At 33.6% G+C, this 20,210-nt stretch overlaps 2 protein-coding genes across 2 annotated transcripts; both read right to left on the bottom strand.

Moving 5' to 3' along the window:
* Positions 1-873: 873 nt before the first annotated feature.
* On the bottom strand, positions 874-3,692 carry LOC117680548 (uncharacterized). Its single transcript, XM_066072228.1, has 3 exons — positions 3,572-3,692; positions 1,468-2,133; positions 874-1,133 (listed from the first exon to the last, which is right to left on the bottom strand). Exons 1-3 carry the CDS (start codon positions 3,621-3,623, stop codon positions 874-876), a joined length of 978 nt encoding a protein of 325 aa, XP_065928300.1. The 5' UTR covers positions 3,624-3,692.
* A 3,410-nt stretch (positions 3,693-7,102) lies between these two features.
* LOC105332411 (uncharacterized) lies at positions 7,103-17,016 on the bottom strand. The gene is made up of 3 exons (XM_066072219.1): positions 16,884-17,016; positions 8,761-9,429; positions 7,103-7,494 (listed from the first exon to the last, which is right to left on the bottom strand). Exons 1-3 carry the CDS (start codon positions 16,933-16,935, stop codon positions 7,103-7,105), a joined length of 1,113 nt encoding a protein of 370 aa, XP_065928291.1. The 5' UTR covers positions 16,936-17,016.
* Positions 17,017-20,210: the final 3,194 nt, after the last annotated feature.

The following is a 20,210-nucleotide window of genomic DNA, read 5'->3' as shown; positions in this document are numbered from 1 at the left end:
TTCTGTCTACTTTACCGATGAGAACAGGAGTTCTCTAAATCTTCCTCAATGATAATAATATGACGAGTTCCTACTCATCTTGTTCCTGTTTCTGAATACAAATATTATTTTTAAACCAATGTTTGAAATCAATAACGATCACTTCATTGTTTTGCTGCATTGCGTTTAAAAGAAAATTGAAAGCACAATGTGTGACTCAATCAAAGATTTATTACACTATCAATCCATCATATACAAAACAATTTTATAAGAGTAATTGTAATACATTTAAATGACAAACTGTTTTCAAATCTGTGAAAAAAAACACATTTCTGCACATCAGTGCTTTCCGTCACTTATAGTATACTATTTTGATAAACATGAGTTTTCGTTAAAGGACAACAGTAATTTATTATTTCAAAAAGTCCCAGCTTTTTGTTTTAAGGGTCGGAAATCCAGGTAAATTTTCTTTATATTTCTTGATTTTGGAAAAAGTACCAACATAGAATCTTCTTCAATCTTCTGTTGATATAATTTAATCTCTATCGATTGCAATGTCTATTTTTATCAAAATCGACAAAAAGTGACGAAAAAAGAAACAAAAGTTGATAAGTTAACAGTTATTTTAAAATTATTGCACATGATGAAGACACACACGATGAACCTCTGTCACCCAGTCAACTGAATGGAAAGGGGACTGAATGACAAAGATATGACATTCAGTCACATTTAAATATACTTTCAGTCACCATCTAGCTGACTTAATGGCAAAATTTCATCATGGTGAATACAATGTATACGTCCATGAAACATTCTTAGTGCAACTTTGGCTTTTTTTTCATTCGATTAAAACAATGATTAAACAAGTAAGGATGTTAAAACTTAATAAAGTATTCAGTATGGCTGTAAAACATAAAGAGTGGTATTTTGAGAGGACGTCAGACTGGTGAAAAAGAAATCCGGGTAAAAAGAACAACTTCCCGTGGCGCTGTTATATGCTACGCTTACACAGAGAAGAACATCCTTCAGACATTGCAGAGCACAGGAACTCAACTTGTCAGCTAAAATGACATTGATTGGTGTCTGGTTCGGAATTTTCTCTGTTTCAGTAGGCAAGAATGTTCCATAGTGTCTTTTCTCGGGATTCATATCAACTGAAAAAAACCCACTAAGTTAAGATGGTGATCTATTAAGAAAAGCGAAAATATATGCATACAAAACTTGTGACACAAAATCTGTCTTATTTTGCCCAAGAAATTGTTCGTCTGAAGAGCATCGAATAATGGTCATTATTTGTCACCCCATTTAGCAATTAAATTTTTTTTTGTCAATGAATATTCAATTTGCAATTAGACACACATTTAAAGTCATTTAAAACTATTCCAGTATCTAACACTACCACATTATCAGGATCATTTGTATGCCCTGATTATGGTGACATGTAGATTCCTTCTAATCAATATGTAAGTAAAACATTAAAAAGCTTACTTGAAGACCAGGTACTTGCATCATAACAGCCTGTGGAACAGTCAATCGTTTTGTGCTCAACGAAACCAACACATGACACCAATCCGCTGAATGTTTCTCCGTCAAAAGATCCCCCGACTCTCAGTGTACCTGGTGTTTTAAAGTTAGGGGATGGAGTACCAGTTTTCTGATCAAAGATGTTCACATCGGTGTCATCAAAAGGTGCTCCTTCAATGATTAAATTGAGCTTTGGCTGACTAGCATCCATTGCCATAGCAATCCTCTGCCACTCATTAACCAGTAAATTATTGCCAGCGACAGAGGTCCACCCCATTACAGATACCCTTGATTCGGAGGCTGTGGAAAGGAACTTCATCTCAAAACTGCCGTCGTCAGATTTGTAATGTAGAATACAACTATCGTAATTTGTTGCCGGTCTTACGAAGGCTGAGAATCCATAATCCCCGTACAGCGGAGTAGTAATACGTAAATCCAGGACTGAATCAGCGGAAAGATTGACGGAGAAAGGAGAGACCGGCGGTGTGTGGGGAGCGGGAAGGTCCTGGACGAACGTGTGAGGACAATAAGAGAACCGTAGGTCAGTGTTAGATAGGACCTGGTCACCACAAACTTCTGGAGTTAATGGCCACCTCAGTATGATATCAGTAGAACATGCTCCTTCTAGATCTGTGAAACAGGAAAAGTAAATAATTCTGTGAGAGATTTTAATTAGATCAGACTCACATAAAGTCGAATACTACGGCGTTGGAAACTTTTTTTCGGGAAGCAACTGATTTTGATGAATGCATCTAAAATATTTTTATCACATTTTTATGTAATTGTATTAGTCGCTGTTTTCAAAAATCTATAATTAACGTAACAGTTACTTACATATATATTATTATCATTTATTCTTTTTTGGCACCTAAATTTAGAGACAGGGTCCCAAGATCACCCTTCATTGGTTATCCAGGAACGTTTTTACACATTATAGGGTTCATATTAAGAATTCTACAGTGCGCAAGATAGCTTCTGGAGTCACCAAGATAATAATAAATTTGGGTAATTTTATACATTTACACACACCATTTTTCAATTTTAAATCTTGATCATCACTGAATATTAAAGCACTGTTTAAATGCATACATTGTAATTTTGTTCATGATTTAAAAATTAGTGGCCATCCCACAGATCATGTTATTAAATATTCCTTCATAACTTTCTGATCTGATATGTGTGTATATCTACATAAAATATTTTCGTCACAGATCATAATAAGTAATTATCAATTTCAAAACTTCAGAAATCCACAATTAAGTTTTATTGCTGGTGTCATAACAATATGTCCCTAAAGTTGCACTTCAAAACATATCTTACGCAAAATAATTTCCTGATTCCCATTTAAATTTTGGACGTTTCCGACCGGTACAGGACATAATTATTTATTGTGATAAAAATACAATATGTAAGATGTATGGCGGTTCTACTATAGATAATTGTAATAAAATGGAGATTGTTTCCGAGAAACGGGAGGGGTGAAAAGTCCTGAGCTTGATTTTGGGTAACTAAGACGCAAAAAAAACAACTTTCTTTGTTTGGACCTGTGGTTCCTTTATTTTTAAAATGTATATTAAGTGTTGTTTTAAAAGATGCCATGATGAATCTTTGCAACGATTTGTGTTAAATCTTAAGTTGCGATTTTTGGCAAGAATATGTTGCGAAATTTTATACTGTAGTCACATTGGAAATATGTCTCATACACCTTACATCATAATGTTCCTATACTGTTGGTGGATATAATAAACCTTTTAAAAGAACCTTTTCTTTCTCTGTGCCATCCTTCGTTTAATAGTTGATTAAAAAAGAAATTAGATTTCAAAAAATGCACACGATGATAATTTAAATGAGATGTTTTGTTATACGCACACTTCAAATTCTTTTAATTACTGTTGTTGTTTGAATAATTTTTGAAATAATTTTTAAAAAGATCTTTTTTGCTGAAAATTTTGTCTTTCTGTGATCTGACAAATTTGTTTTAGTTACAAGCAAATACAGAGAAATCTTTGATTGGAATATGCCACGAGTATTCGCAGACACACATGTCTTAATTATAAAGTAAACTTACTTGGTATAAAAGCATTGAGGCAGATGATCTGGTATAAATTCTTAAGTCTCATCCTGTGTTAGTACAGTCAGCTCCCTTTGCTCTCTCATTGTATAGACACCCTTAAGTCGAGCTTATGAATTTATACTATGCTCGCTAACATCTCTTCTATGTTTAACATTCAAAAAGGGTCGAATTCAACAAACAATACATATTTGTTTGCCTTTTATCCAAGTGGGTTCAGCAACATTGTCGATTTTTAATTTAATTGAATCTCTCTTTACGATTCATTGTTCAAAATAAAAGCTTAATCCATCGATTTTCTAAAATCACTTTGCAATTTTTTTAAACACCAAATATAATTTAAATCTTCCAAACAAATTTATACATTAATAGTGTAGAAAGTCTTTGAATTTCGAAATAAGTTTGATCATATTAAGTAAAATTTAGGTGTATACTTACATTTACATTTTGTTTAACTTCTTGACTTATCTGCAAATGTGATTTATACCTTAAAATTCTTATCTTATCCTAAGGGTAGGTTGATATTAATGGAAGAACAAATGTAACAGCCACAAAACTTTGCTTTCGTTTGTGACGTTGCAGTTTATCGCATTTCAACGTTGGTGACGTCATTTTTAAAAAGATACAGACTATAAAATTATATTCATTTTTTATTAAGAGGTCAAAAACATTCTTTTTTTCGTTTTTAGATAGGCTCTGTGCACTCTGGATACATTGCATTTGTCAAAAACCGTAAATACTCAGACACTTGTCGCTGGTATCCTTCATATCTTATGGAAAATGATAGTTTTATATACAACTTTTCATCACTTTACAAAACCAAAGTGTTATGAAGCATCATTGAAAAAATTCATTTCTCAAAAGCTACGAATTTAAAGTAACTTTTACTCAGCATTTTTGGTCCTTTAGTTTCAGTCTGTTCCCTCGGTGACCCTTTTGTTTTTTTAAAACGGCTAATATATTGGCACCTAAGATATCTTGATTTTGAAAATCAAATCATTTTTTTGAATAAAAACTTATATGACATAAATACGCATGTATATTATATATTGTGAGGCTTCTAAATTTATATATGGATCATTATAAAAACAAAGTTTGTTTTCTGTCCAATTTCTGTCCGATTGTCTTTTGTTCCTTACCAATGAGATTCAGGTTGTCTATATCTTCCTTGCTGATATTAATCTGACGAGTACCCGCCTATCCTGATCTTGCAATAATTGGTTTATGTCCAATTTTAGTTGATAGCCTATTGTTCTAAACCGATGACAATTGAAGCTGTCTATATAATCCTCGCTTATAATAATCTGACGAATACCTGCACATCTTGCTTTTTTATAATAATCTGACGAATACCCGCACATACAGCTTTTTGTTTCTGAACACAAAAATTATTTTAAAACCAATGTTTGAAAAGGTAATAACGACCACTTTCTCTTTTTGCTGCACTGCGTGTGTATGACCATTAATTGGTTTCACATTCTGTAGCTCAACTAATTATTCATAACGGTAATAACTCATCATAACCATACTAAAAAAGATCTTTACTTAATTTAAGACTTTCTATACCTATGAAAAGGTATTTCCAGCATTAAAGTTTTAATATAGATTTATATTATAGAGTTTCTGATAGACGACATCTATGTAGTTTTTGAAATCAAGTCGTCCAACAATACATTGGGAATCCCATGGGTACCAATTGTGCCCCATTGTTAGCAGACCTATATTTGTATTTTTATGAAGAAGAATTTATTGAAAAAACTTGTAAGTGAAAATAAATCACTCGCTGTGGCCTTAAACTCAACATTCAGGTACATCGGCGACGTACTATCAATTAACAATTGTTATTTCCATTCTTACGTCGACTCGATATATCCCAGTGAACTTGAAATAAAAATACCCCCAGAGTCTTCATCATCTATTTCATATATGGATATTTGACTGGAAATGGACATTGGTAATAACTTAATAACAAAATTTTATGATAAACGCAATGACTTCAATTTTTCTAAAGTCAACTTTCCTTTCTTATGTAGCAATATTCCTTCATAACCTGCATATGTTGTTTTTGTCTCTTAGTTGATTCGATACGCAAGGGCATGTTCTTCGTATGAACAGTTTTTAAGGGGGTGCAAGTTAGTGACAAACAATTGATAAAAAGTTGATAAAACAGTCTCGTTTGAAGCCATGTTTTCGTAAGTTCCGTGGTCGATGCAACGACCTTGTCAGCTAATACAATCTTCCACTGGGTCGCATGCTGACTGATGTTTTTCATACTAATCATCTAATAGTCTACGGACTTTTCCGTTGTTTTCCGATTACGACAAAGAGCACACGGCGGGTGTGACCGGCCAGCAGAGCATGTTCACTCCTCCTAGGCACCTGATCCTACCTTATTTTTTTGGGAGGTCTGTGTTGCTCTGCTTTGAATTTGTTTTTCGTTAATGGATTTTTGAGATGATTGACGGTTTGTAATTGTAATTTTTTCCTGTTAATATTTTGAAAAATGCAGGTAGTTTTTCGAGTGATTTTTAATATAAAAAGAGTGTTTAAAAATACATTTTAATGAAGTACATATTTTATTTTTACTACTGTATATCAAAGCTTTCGTACATTTATTCATGATGTAAAAAGTTTAATTATTTTAGTCTAATTAAAAGTCTAATTATTTTTAGAGTCTATATTCAAGGTAAATTTTTCTCTCCTTCTTGTTGATTGAGAATATGTAAATGAGTCTTTCTCCATCTTTCGTTGATATTATTTGACCTTTATGATATCATTAATCCCTTTTTATGAAAATCTTCAAAAGGCGGCGAAAAAGCAACTAAGAAAAAGGTTAAACAAATATCTTTGGACATGAAAGAATATAGATTGATATATTTAAAACATCTCTGATGCAACTTTTGCAAAGTTTTTATTTAGTAAAAACAATAATAAACCGAATAGAATTGTTAACAATCAAGAACTCAGTATGGCTGTAAAACATAGAGGGTAGTATTAGGAGAGGCAGTAAGGGTAACGAAAAAGAAATCCCGATAAAAATAACAAACTCCGGTGATGCTGTTATACGCCAAGCTTACACAAAGTAAGACATCCTTCAGGCATTGTAATGCACAAGAACTCATACTGTCGGCGAAAGTGGCGCTGGTCGGAGTCTGAATTGGTATTTTCCCGCTTTCAGTAGGCAAGAATGTCCCATAGTGTCTTTTCTCTGGATACATATTGACTGAAAGTAAACATAAGTTTAGAAAGTTAAAGAAAACCAACCAAATATGCATGCAAAACTTGTGACTACCACATTTATTTGTTTGTTTTAATTGAAATTGTCTTTCCTGGAAAGTGAGACGCCAGGAGAGCGTCAAAAAGAAAGGTGTCATAATTTATCATCAATTCAACATTTTGTTTTGGCCGATGAATATTTGATTTCTTATTTAGACCCACATTTTACGTTCTCTTAAACTACTCCATTTCTTTAACAAAACATTTCCACATTCTTAAATGTGCCTCCTCTTGAAACTACAGCTTTGTAAGCTAGACATTTAAAAGCTTATATGAAGTCCAGGAACTTGCATCAAAGCAACCCGTGGAACAGTCAATCGTTTTGTCCTCAACAAAACCAACATATGACACCAATCCACTGAATGTTTCTCCGTCAAAACATCCCCCAACTCTCAATGTACGTGGTGTTTTAAAGCTAGGGGCTATAATTTCAGGCTTCCAACCAAAGATGTTCACATCAGTGTCGTCAAAAGGCGCCCCTTCAATGATTAAATTGAGCTTTGACTGACTAGTATCCATTGCCATTGCAATCCTCTGCCACTGCCCAAATTGTAAGGCATTGGAAGCGCAGGAGTCCCATCCAATGACTGACGCATTTGTTCCAGAGGTTGTGGAAAGAATCTTCTTCTCAAAACCACCGTCGTCTGATTTGTAATGGAGAATACAACATTCATCATATACATAACCATTTTAATTATTACAAGAGTAATTGAAATACATTTAAATGACAAACTATTGTCAAATCTTTGGAAAAAACATTTCTGCACATCAGTGCTTTCCGTCACTTATACTATTTTTGATAATCATGAATTTTCGTTCAAAGACAACAGTAATTTATTATCGAAAAAAGTCCCAGCTTTTTGTTATAAGAGTAGAAAATTCAGGTAAATTTTCTTTATATTTCTTGATTTTGGAAAAAGTACCAACGAAAAGTCTTCTTCAATCTTCTGTTGATGTAATTTAATCTCTATCGATAGTAATGTCTATTTTTATCAAAATCGACAAAAGGTGACGAAAAAAGAAACAAAAGTTAATAAGTTTACAGTATTTCTAATATGATTGCGAATGAAGACACACACGATGAACCTCACCCAGACAACTAAAAGGAAAGGCGACTGAATGGCAAAGATATGACATTCAGATACATTTAAATATCTTTTCAGTCACCATTCATGATCAGTTGACTTTATTGAAAAATTACATTCTGGTGAATACAATGTATATGTATATAAATCATCCTTGGTGCAACTTTGGCTTTTTTTATTTGATTAAAACAATGATTAAACAAGTAAGGATGTTAAAACTTAATGAAGTACTCAGTATGGCTGTAAAACATAAAGAGTGGTATTTGGAGAGGAAGTCAGACTGGCGAAAAAGAAATCCGGGTAAAAAGAACAACTTCCGGTGGCGCTGTTATATGCTATGCTCACACAGAGAAGGACATCCTTCAGGCATTGCAAAGCACAGGAACTCAACTTGTCAGCTAAAGTGACATTGATCGGTGTCTGGTTCGGAATTTTCTCGGTTTCGGTAGGTGAAAATGTTCCATAGTGTCTTTTCTCGGAATACATATTGACTGAAAAAAACCCACTAAGTTAAGATGGTGAAATATTAAGAAATATATGCGTACAAAACTTGTGACACAAAATCTGTTTGTCTTATTCTCCCCCAGAAATTTTTTGTCAGAAGAGCATCGAACAATGGTCATTATTTATCACTCCATTTAGCAATTTAAGAGTTTATTTCGTCAATGAATATTCAATTTGCATTTAGACACATATTTAAAGTCATTTAAAATTATTCCAGTATCTAACACTACCACATTACCAGGATCATTTGTATGCTATGTTCTTTGGTGACATACAGATTCCTTTTAATCAATATGTAAGTAAAACATAAAAAAAGCCTACTTGAAGACCAGGTAGTTGCATCATAACAGCCTGTGGAACAGTCAATCGTTTTGTCCTCAACGAAACCAACACATGACACTAATCCGCTGAATGTTTCTCCGTCAAAAGATCCCCCGACTCTCAGTGTACCTGGTGTTTTAAAGCTAAGGGCTGGAGTACCAGGTTTCTGATCAAAGCTGTTCACATCGGTGTCGTCAAAAGGTGCTCCTTCAATGATTAAATTGAGCTTTGACTGACTAGCATCCATTGCCATAGCAATCCTCTGCCATTCCTTAACCAGTAAATTATTGCCAGCGACAGAGGTCCACCCAATTACAGATACCCTTGTTTCGGAGGCTGTGGAAAGGAACTTCATCTCAAAACTGCCGTCGTCAGATTTGTAATGTAGAATACAACTATCGTTATTTGTGTCTGGTCTTACGAAGGCTGAGAATCCATAATCCCCGGACAGCGCAGTAGTAATACGTAAATCCAGGACTGAATCAGCGGAAAGATTGACGGAGAAAGGAGAGACCGGCGGTGTGTGGGGAGCGGGAAGGTCCTGGACGAACGTGTGGGGACAGTAGGAGAACCATAGGTCAGGATTAGATAGGACCTGGTCACTACAAACTTCTGGAGTCAATGGCCATCTCAGGAGGATTTTATCAGTGGTACATGCTCCTTTTAAATCTGTAAAAGATTAAACGTAAACAACTCTTAGAGGAATTTTGATAATCACAGAATCGATTTCAGCAAGGTTACCTTTTCAGGGGACAACTAATCTTTATAAATACATCCAAACTTTTATACCCTTAGTTAGTATTTGTTTTCAGTTTTAATTTTTAACTCCGTCCTTAAATGGTCAAATCCCAAACCGTAGTATACCCTACATAGTTCATATTTAGAATTCCACAATGCTCTAGGAGCCCGTTTCACTAAAAGGCGTAAGACAGGCATAAAATCGGTTAACATGTAGTTAAATTTTTAGACTAAGGTTCTTTTCAATAAAAGACGTAACATTGCGCCCAACCTAAGTTAACCAAAAAACCTACGCCTGGCCAAGGGTAGTCGTAACGTTTGGCTGAAGGTGGAATATGACGTTGCAGTGTAAAATTGTTAATGATGGTATTTGCTTTTTAACATATTCAGATGCTCTCTGTCCTTGCAAAGGAGGTATTTTGATTGCAATTTTCCCTTTTTCTGGCATTATGATTTTTTAAAAAACGATTCTATTTTTCTGCAATTATAATATGTATTTGATAAAATTTATTTGCAATTTATATTAATTTATTTTAAGAATTGAGACAAATTCCAAAATTATTTACAACTTTGGGTATTGAAGCAGCACTTTCAAAATTTTATCAAAATATTGCTATAAAATTGATATAAAATGGATTTTGTCAAAGATTTGAAATGCAAATATGAAAGAAAAGAAATAACTGTGTAGCATGGATGTCGAAACCTGGGTGAATAAGGATGCTTACTGGTGGCAGAAAGTCTTATGAAACATTATTTAGATAAATTCTTGTACATGTATTTAAAAACAACCAAAGCGTTCTTTGTCCATCGCGTCGTCAGGATGAACTCCTTGATAGCTAACGGGATTTGCAGTGTTATAAACTACACAGTGGCATCGGAAGCAAATTGAAAGTGAGGGCATTCCACTATTTATCAACTCATTGAGACGTATGATTATATTGTTAAAGCCATTGATGAAGGGAAATTTTGTTGTATGGTATTTTGCGATTTATCAAAAGCATATGATAGAGTTTGGCATAAGGAAATAATTTTTAAATAGTCATATGGAATTAGTGGAAATTTATTAAAGTGAAACTGATATTCATGACATTGAATCAGTTATTAATAATGACTTGTATTGCCTTGTGTGGTCCATGCAACAGCTCTTGAAATTTAATCCTTTAAAAACTAAAGCAATTTTATTTAGAACAAGGAAATTCCACAGTTTCAATGTTTAAAATTTCAAGACCGTGCTTTGGATTTTGTGTTTAAGCATAAACATCTAGGTATTACTTTAAAACAAGATCTTGGCTGGTCAACATACATCGATTCTATAATAGCAAATGCCTACAAATTTCTTTAAAAAGCAAGGTCAAGGTCAGTCGTTAAACAATATCCTTACTATATACTACTTTTATAAGACCCCAGTTGGAATATGCATCCGAAGTTTCGAGTGGCTGTTTAAATTATGATCAGGACAAGCTTGAAATTTACAGTTAGCAGTTAGCAGGAGCGAGAATAGTTAAGGGTTGATCTCAATAGCATCACGATATCAAGAAACTGGGTGGGAATCGCTTCTTGATAGAAGAAAAGAAAAGTTAAAAACAACTATGTATAAAATAAATCACAATTTAGTGCCTGAATATCTAACTAAAATTTTACCATAAAATTTTACCAAGCACTCGCTCGCTAGACTCTACTCATACTTCAAGACAATCTCAAAATTACAGTATTCCAAAATGTAGACTAAATATTTATAAATCATCTTTTGTTCCAATAGCCATAGATTTGTGGAATGGTATATCTTTAGAAAATAGAAACTAGCCAACAACTTTTAAGAAAAGTTTTCTGTCTTCTAGCTGTATCTTAACCTCCATCATATTTTTCATATGGAGAACGTTACTGGAATGTAATTAACACTAGACTTCGACACAATTGTATATTAAAAAAAAAAAGATTTATGTAGATGCAAAATTACTGACAGTCCCTTATGCTCATGTGGAAAAGTAGAGGTTGCATATCATTACTTTTTTTTCTTGTGCAAAATATAAAATATCACGAAATGTTTTATTCAGTGTTATCTTTAGAATAGAATTTGTACATATTATCGACATTCATGATTGTTATGGGGAGATAACTCCATCGGTATTGCAGAAAATGAAAATTTATTTTTTAACGTTCAGCTATTTTTAAAGAGATCTGGATGGTTTCAACAAGTATAAAATTGAATATAAAAAATTATTATAGATTTCTATTTCTTTTGTCAATGTTTATCTACTTTGGTATACATTTGTAACTTCAGTGTTGGTATTTTATTAAGACCATTGATATTGTCATTTTTTCGTTAAAGTGTAAATTTTGTTTCGAAATTTCAAAGGAGAGGGCGATTTAAGTTTGCAGATCTTGTGCCCGATCCTATTGTATAAACCATAAACCATCTTTACACTAAAATATGTTCAAACCAAACCAAACCATACGAATAAATTTGACGCGGTAAATAGATACACTATCCGTTCAATTTACTTTATACTTTGCACATAGTTTACTCAGAAGTTTACCTTTCATTGTAAAAAAAAAAAAGATCCATCAAATCGTGTTTGACGTCATAATGGATAAATGACATCATAGCGTCATACAATCAAATCAATAATGACGTCAAAATAGAGTTAGCACATCAAAGCATCACTGTAATGATAGTCACGTTCAGTATCCTGTATCTCTCTAAACATTAGATGATTGCTAATGCTGAAAATATCGGTGTCAACAATACATATGGATTGTACAATTTGTCATGTAAATTTGATAAAATTCGCGGAAAATTAAGACAATATATAGTTTTGATATTTTTGAAACGTGGTGTCGATTGCCGTCCAGAAATTTTAAATTTCTTACCTGACTCATGCATTATATTTTTTATAGCATTGAATTATGATTTTTTGAAGTATACAGTCTCATAACTGCAGCGGTGTGTGAATACAAATTGAGTAACGGGCGTTAGCGCGTTGTGGAAATTTTTTTGCACATATCACTGCAGTTATGAGACTGTATACTTCAAAAAATCATGATTTAATGCTTATATTTACATTTTTTTTAACTTCTTGCCTTGTCTGCAAATGTGATTTATACCTTGAAATTCCTATCTTATCCTATGGGTAAGTTAATATTAATGGAAAAGCCACAGTAACAGCAACAAGTGTGAACTTTGATTTTCGCTTGTGACGTTGAAGTTTACAGCGTTCAACGTTTGTGACGTCATAATAAAACTCGTCATTTTAACCTTTGAGTACCCATTGATTAGTTATTGCAACTAGAGGCATTTAAACATCACAGAATTAAATGGAAAAACACAGTAGAATGTTAATATATTGAAATACGCTCTAGACACCGGTAAAACGACATATTTAGACAAATTTAGACGATAGTTTTAATTAGATTATTTGTATTCCAGCATTGTATTTTTTCATTTATTTTAGTAGATTGAGTGATGAAGAATGCAGAAAATGTACATGCTTGATATATTAAAGCATTGAATCATCATGATGAGTATACAGTCTCATAACTGCAGCGGTGTGTGCATACAAATTGAGTAACGTGCGTTAGCGCGTGATGAAATTTTGTATGCACACATCGCTGCAGTTATGAGACTGAATACTTAAAAAAAACCATGATTTAATGCTTATATTTACATTTTTCTTACTTTTTGCATTGTTTGCAAATGTGATTTATACCTTAAATTTCCTATTTTATCATAAGGGTAAGTTCAAATAAATGGAAGAGCCACAGTAACAGCCGCAAGCGCGAACTTTGATTTTCGTTTGTGACGTTGCAGTCAACAGCGTTCAACGTTTGTGATGTCATAATAAAACACGTCATTCTAACTTTTGAGTACCCTGTGTGCATTACAGTGTTATAACTGCCGTAGCTTTCAACACACTTTACAAGCAAAAAATATGTGGAATGTAAATATATGTATATGAAAAAACAATCCGTGAACCATCTCAAAAATCCATAAAACAAAATACGGATTCAAAGCAGAGCAACACGGACCTCCAAATAGATAGAGGTAGGATCAGGTGCCTAGAAGGAGTGAGCATCCTCTTCTGACCGGTCGAACCCGACATGTGCTCTTTGTTGTAAGCGGGAAAAACCCCGAAAAGGCCGACAATAGACAATTAAGTGATTAAATATGGTCTAACAATAAGTATGGAAAACGTCAGTCAGCATGCGACTTAGTGGAATAGTGTATTTGCTGACAAGGTCGTTGTATAGACCATAGAACCTACGAAAAGATGACTTCAAACGAGACTGTTGATAGACCTGTTTTATCAACTTGTTTGTCAGTTGTTTGTTTGCTTCGCCTTAGAAACTGTTCATACGAAGAGCATCCCTTGCGTATCGAATTAGTTGAGAGACTTAAACACCATATGCAGGTGATGAAGGTATATTGCTACATAGGTAAGGAAAGTTGACTATAGAAAAATTGAAGTCAATGCGTTTATCATAAAGTTTTGTTGTTAGGTTACCACCAATGTCCATTTCCAGTAAAATATCCAAATATGAAACAGGTGATTCAGAAAGTGTAGTATCTTTTATTTCAAGTTCACTAAGATACATCGAGTCGACGTAAGTATGAAAATAACAATTGTTAATTGATAATACGTCGTGGATATACCTGAATGTTGAGTTTAAGGCCACAGCGAGTGATTTATTTATTTCACGTACAAGTTTTTGAATAAATTATTCTTCATAAGAATACAAAAATAGGTCTGCTAACAATGGAGCATAATTGGTACCCATGGGAATTCCAACAGATTGTTGGAAGACTTGATTTCCAAAAAACTACATAGATGTTGTCTATCAGAAACTCAAGCATCTTTTTAATGTCAACTTCAGAATTTTTTAATAAAATAATTTGTTGGATTTCTAATGACAAGTTAAGCATTTTTACGACTTCAATTTTAATTAAAAAAAAAAAAACAACTGTCGATGATATCAAAAAGCCTAGATATTAAATCGTCATGGGGAATGGTTGTATAATGCGTTGAAAAATCGTACGTTTTAATGCTATTGATTTTGGTAGGATTTTGTGACCTCAAAGTTTCTAATAATTCTTTCGAGTTTTTTCAGTATCCACATCTGATTCACACCACTTCTAAAGTATATTGTACAGTACTCTTAAAGTTACTCTTTCACTACTGTAAGAATTTTAGTAAGTGGTAAAGAGAGAAGTTTGGTAGAACACATACTGGAGCCTACTATATATCTCTAAAAGGACATTTGTGAAGCTTTGGAATCCAGTACAAATAAGATAAATCAAATTCATTTTGTGTATTAGGGATATTAAACATATCCATAACCGATGTATGATTTTGAAGTATTTCCTGCTTGGAAAGGGTGCTATGGGTGCAAGTAGGATTACCATGTTTAGAATCAAAACCTAGTTCTTTGAAAATGCGATTAATATAATGTGCCTTACAAATAAAGACAATGTTGTTACTTGCATTATCAGCAGGGACCAGTAAATACTGATCGTGCAATCTATCTTGTTCTTTTCTCACTTTTGCTTAATTGAAAGCAGAGGGATAGATGGTTTTCATTTGACCTCTCAGTCGTTCAATGCGAGATTTTAATATACATCTATTACTTTTAACCCACTTTGACAAGGTATCAAGTTCTTTTTCAGATTTTCGAAATGATTAGCATTTTTTTTTTCAAATGTCCATGCAAATTATTGTGAATGGGATAAAATTTAAATATAATATTTATAAACTCAGTGAACAAACTCTTTGGCTTGCATTACTTAGGTCGAAAACGGAAGACCTTCTTGTTATTGCTTTGTTTCTCTTCCCTATCATTATATTCTTCAGTTTTAACGAATCAGCAGATTTCTACGAAACTTTTCAATCTTACTCCAAACAAAATTTCCGGCTGCCACCGGAAGGAACGAAAAAACAATTTTCAACTCTTTTGACTTTAGATAATTTTTTTCTTAGTTTTGATAATAACGCATTAATAACTTCAGAATATGAAATTTGTTTTAAAAATCAATTTACGCATTTTCGACATTTTAGGCTCTAAAGTTCTGAAGCGTACATTTTTTAGAGTGGTGAAATCGTGCCCAGGCGACCCGGGTTCAGGCCCCGGGTGCCGAATGTTTGATATGTTATTTTTAAAATGATAAATTATAATATTATCCATTTTACTTTTATCAAACATGTTTCCAGTACAAATGTATAGCTCGTTTCAAAATACCGTCGATTTCCCGCTTGCTACAGTCTTGTTTCTGTCAGCAGTTTGCTAAATTCAGATGCTTGTCGCCTCGCCCTTCGTATCAAAGACATGCCATCAAAGCACCCCTGTAGTACGACCGCATTAGAGCTTGTTGGGTCGCTTTGTCGGCAGAAATGCATAAAACATTTAGCAATTGCGGGAAAAAATCGTTCTTCAAATAAAATGCGCCCCTAGCCCTGTATCAATTATTCTACAAGACTTTGTCAAACTTGACCATGGACGTCTAGAGTTCTCAAAAGATCCCGATTGCTGGGTTGAATGACAAGCGCCAGATAACGATAGTTTTGGCAGATTTGAATTGTTTAATCATTTTGAAATACCATGTATGTGTTGTTCTTACAGATCCACTGCCTTATTAAAAAAAGTCTAAATCACTTAAACAATAATCCCATCCAAATGGAATACACTGCAAAAATCCTCATGCCTACTTTCGGCAAACAAAAATCGTCCAGGACTACAAGACTCACAGAAAGCATTGTAAATTTTTGACGTATTCAGGGCGCATTGTGGAGAAATCATAAAAATGATTCAAAGAAAAAGGATACCTGCATTGTGTACGAACCTCAAAACTGTTGACTGTTACAAGGAACAAGATTACCAAATGCACGATGTTTAAACATATCAGACGTAAAACTACACTGACAATTTAACATGCTTTGCGTTCTACGTTCTCTTTTATGGTGAAAAAAGATACGACCTTGTCAGCAAATACAATCTTCCACTGGGTCGCATGCTGACTGACGTTTTTCATACTAATTGTTAGACCATAATTATCACCTAATTGTCTACGGACTTCTCCGTTTTTTTCCGATTACGACAAAGAGCACACGGCGGGCGTGACCGGTCAGCAGAGGATGCTCCCTCCTCCTAGGCGCCTGATCCTACCTCTATCTTTTTAGAGGTCCGTGTTGTTCTGCTTTGAATATGTATTTAGTTTTATGGATTTTGAGATGGTTGAACTAACTTGTATAAAAAGTACACTTACTTGGTATAAAAATACACTTACTTGGTATAAAAAGTACACTTACTTGGTATAAAAATACACTTACTTGGTATAAAAAGTACACTTACTTGGTATAAAAAGTACACTTACTTGGTATAAAAAGTACACTTACTTGGTATAAAAGCACTGAGGTAGACAAGCTGGTAGAAGGCCCTTAATTTCATCGTGTTTCAGTGCCTGTCAGTATAGTCAGCTCCCTTTGTTCTTTTTGTGAAGAGACAAACTTAGTTCGGGCTTATAAATTCATATTGTGCTCAATTTCATCTCTTCTTTGTCCGACATTTAAAAAAGGATCGATTGCAACAAACAAAACATTTCTGTTTGCTTTTATTCCGTGAGAATTCAACAACATTGTCGGTTTCCAGCGGAATCTCTCTTTAAGATTCAATGTACAAAATGTCAGCTTAATCCATCGAATTTTCTGAAATCAATTAACCAATCTTTTCTCACCCTTTGTATCCTAAATCTTCAAAAGTGTAGAAAGTAAGTTACATTTGTAGATCATTTTATGTAAAATTTAGGTGATAAAGAGGGGCTTTATCAATCTGCATTCTTATGAATGTTAAATTCATTTAATTTGGTCTTGCTAAGCCAAATTCATTACAGTAGTAACCAACGATTTGCATATCAATTTTACGATTTTGTAATGTGAAACCTCCCATTACCTTATAATTACTAAACTTAAAATATTGCTAAAATAATCATAGAATAATTTCATGTAACATTTCGATTGATTGTCGGCATAATGATTACATTCTGATAATATTAATATTCATTGCTATGTAAAGAGAAACATAATTATATACAATAAAAATTTCTGTTACTGTTTTTCATAACATTCCGATGATCATAAATATCTGTTCTTAACTACTTTCATTCATCGTAATTAAAAAAAAAATCCACAAACTCTTTTCAGAATGGTAGGAAACATGTTTCTCTTTGCGGCAATAAAAAAAACAATGGCACTGAAGATTCGTTTTTCCCGTCTTTGACTGTTAACATGTATTTTTCAATGAATTTAACGTCTTGAACTACAATGTATAACGGATTTTAACATCTCTTGGACGACAACGAATAAAAGAGTAAATAATCACGGTTCAACTATGGAAATTTCTTTGAAAACAAGTTTAAACGTAATTTTAGAACTATTTTAACATTTACTCATATACTCAGTAAAGCTTTTACACATAGAAATTAGTACTTGAAGAGGAAACCAGACAGGCGACAAAAAAATCAAAGCTTCTGGTGGCGCTGTTATACGCTCTGCATACACAAGGTAGGACACTCTTCAGACATTACAAGACACAGATGGTCAAACTGTTAGCGGAAGTGAGGCTGATCGGTGTTTGGTTCGATATTTTCCTTGGTTTGGTAGGTAAGAAAAGCCCAACTCTCAGTATACCTGGTGTTTTAAAGGTAGTGACTTTAGTACCAAGTTCTGTAAAGCTATATTTCAAAATGGTATCGTCAAAAGACGCTTCCTCGATGACTAAAGTGTGATTGGCTGATTAGCATCTATTGTCATGGCAATCCTTTTCCAGTTCCCAACCTCTAAAGCATCAAAAGCGGAGAAATACCATTCAATAACGGAGACATTTGTTCTGGATGCTGTGGAAAGGAACTTCATCTCGTAACTGCCGTCGTTGAATTGGTAATGTAAAATACAACTGCCTGCATTTCTAGCCAGTGTCATAAAGACTGAGAACCCCCAAAAATTTCAACCCTCGTTATTTTTTTTTATTTACTCGGACGTCAGTTTAAAAAAGCTAATTAACTCAATTAGGCGTTACGATGGCAGTCCATTGATAACTCCAGAGCAATCAGCCACATTGCCAACTCCTTCTCTAACACTGTGAATCAAACCTGTTTAAAATGTAGCTGTTTTTTAAAATAGTTTCTCTAGTTTAGTCTGTACAAAGATTTAATTTGCTAGGTAGGCTTCCTCTTTCTTAGTTAAGCATGATTTTGTTTTGGTATTTTTAACAGATTCTTGATTTTCTGCATCTTTTTATCATCATTGGTTGGTATTTCATAATAATAGTCGGTGTTGGACAACATTTTCATGATATGATATTTATAGAAATTGGAATCCATAATCACTACTGTGCCACCTTCATCGCTTTCTTTAATCACAATTGACTTATCGTTTGCTAATGATTGCAGAGCTGTGGTTTCTTCTCTTAGTAGGTTGAAGTTTGCTTTATCGTTTTCGATGTAACTAGTACGAGATAGATTGTTTAGAGTGTCACAAACAGTATATAATATACTGTTCTTATAATTTCTTAGATTGACATTCGACTTGTTACGTACAATGTCTTTTTCCGACTCTGTTTCACTTTCACTCTATTTTTAAAAAATGTTCTGCTACTCTCAATTTTATTGTGTATTCCTTTATCAATGTCTAGTTCTGGGATTCTTGTATGGTGTGTTGGGGTAAATTTCAAATCTTTTCATAAAAATTCCACTTCAGCTTCATTTAAAGTCTGTTGGACATGTTAATCATTTTATGTGCGATGTTGTTTGATGGTAGAAAGGATTCTAAATCTTGATCTACATTCATATAATTATACCGCGGTTGTGTACGGCGTCGTTTATGAAATCTGATTTTAGTTGCATGATAGGGCAATTCGGATTGAAGTTGTTTGCTCCTTGGTTCGGTTTGTCTTTTCTTACAATATATTGTCTGGCGTCTTTCCTCACATATGTCCCATGATTCCTTATGTAGACAGTGTTTGCATAAAGTTTGTTAGATGCAGGTATTTTCTGTCGATTGGTGTTGATTTCGTTGTTAATAAAACGGTATGATTGTTTGTTTCGGCTTTTGGTAGTTTTTTAATTGTATATTTGTTGTCTCTATCCTTTGTCTTTGCCCTAATTTGTCGCCTCGGTTTGATTGTTGGTTGATTATTCATAACAGCAGTTGTTTAATTTATAGATATGTCAATGTTTAAACCCCTGTTTGATTTTGAGATGGTTATGTCTTAGTTCTGTTGTTTGCTGTTTTTGCGACATTTTATCTTTATCGTTTTTTTCCATAGTTGTAAGCATAATTTAACAACCAAGCTTCTTGGTATCGCCATTTATCAAACGATTTTTGTTTCTGTTTTGGTACAATCATATTTCCACATTTGAGGAATAATTTCCAAAACTCTTCCTGAAACATTCTTCCTTGGTTTTTTTTTATTCAACTGTGCATCAAACCCAATTACTTTTTTTTTGTTAGATGTCAAACGCAGTAATAGAATATCCCCATTAATATGTTCTTTGGCAACATCAATACGGATACTTGTTTGGTCCTCTGGCTCACATCGGATTGGTTTGATTCTGTATTGTCTATGTATAATAGAGTCTTGTTGTAACAACTATTTTTCAAATTGTTCTGCGTGATTCGCATTGTTAGTCTGCTTTTAGTGTGTTTGTATCATAATATTTAACAATT

The sequence above is a fragment of the Magallana gigas genome, chromosome 2, assembly GCF_963853765.1.
Source record: "Magallana gigas chromosome 2, xbMagGiga1.1, whole genome shotgun sequence".
NCBI lineage: Eukaryota > Metazoa > Mollusca > Bivalvia > Ostreida > Ostreidae > Magallana > Magallana gigas.
This window is presented reverse-complemented; position numbering and strand designations above follow the sequence as displayed.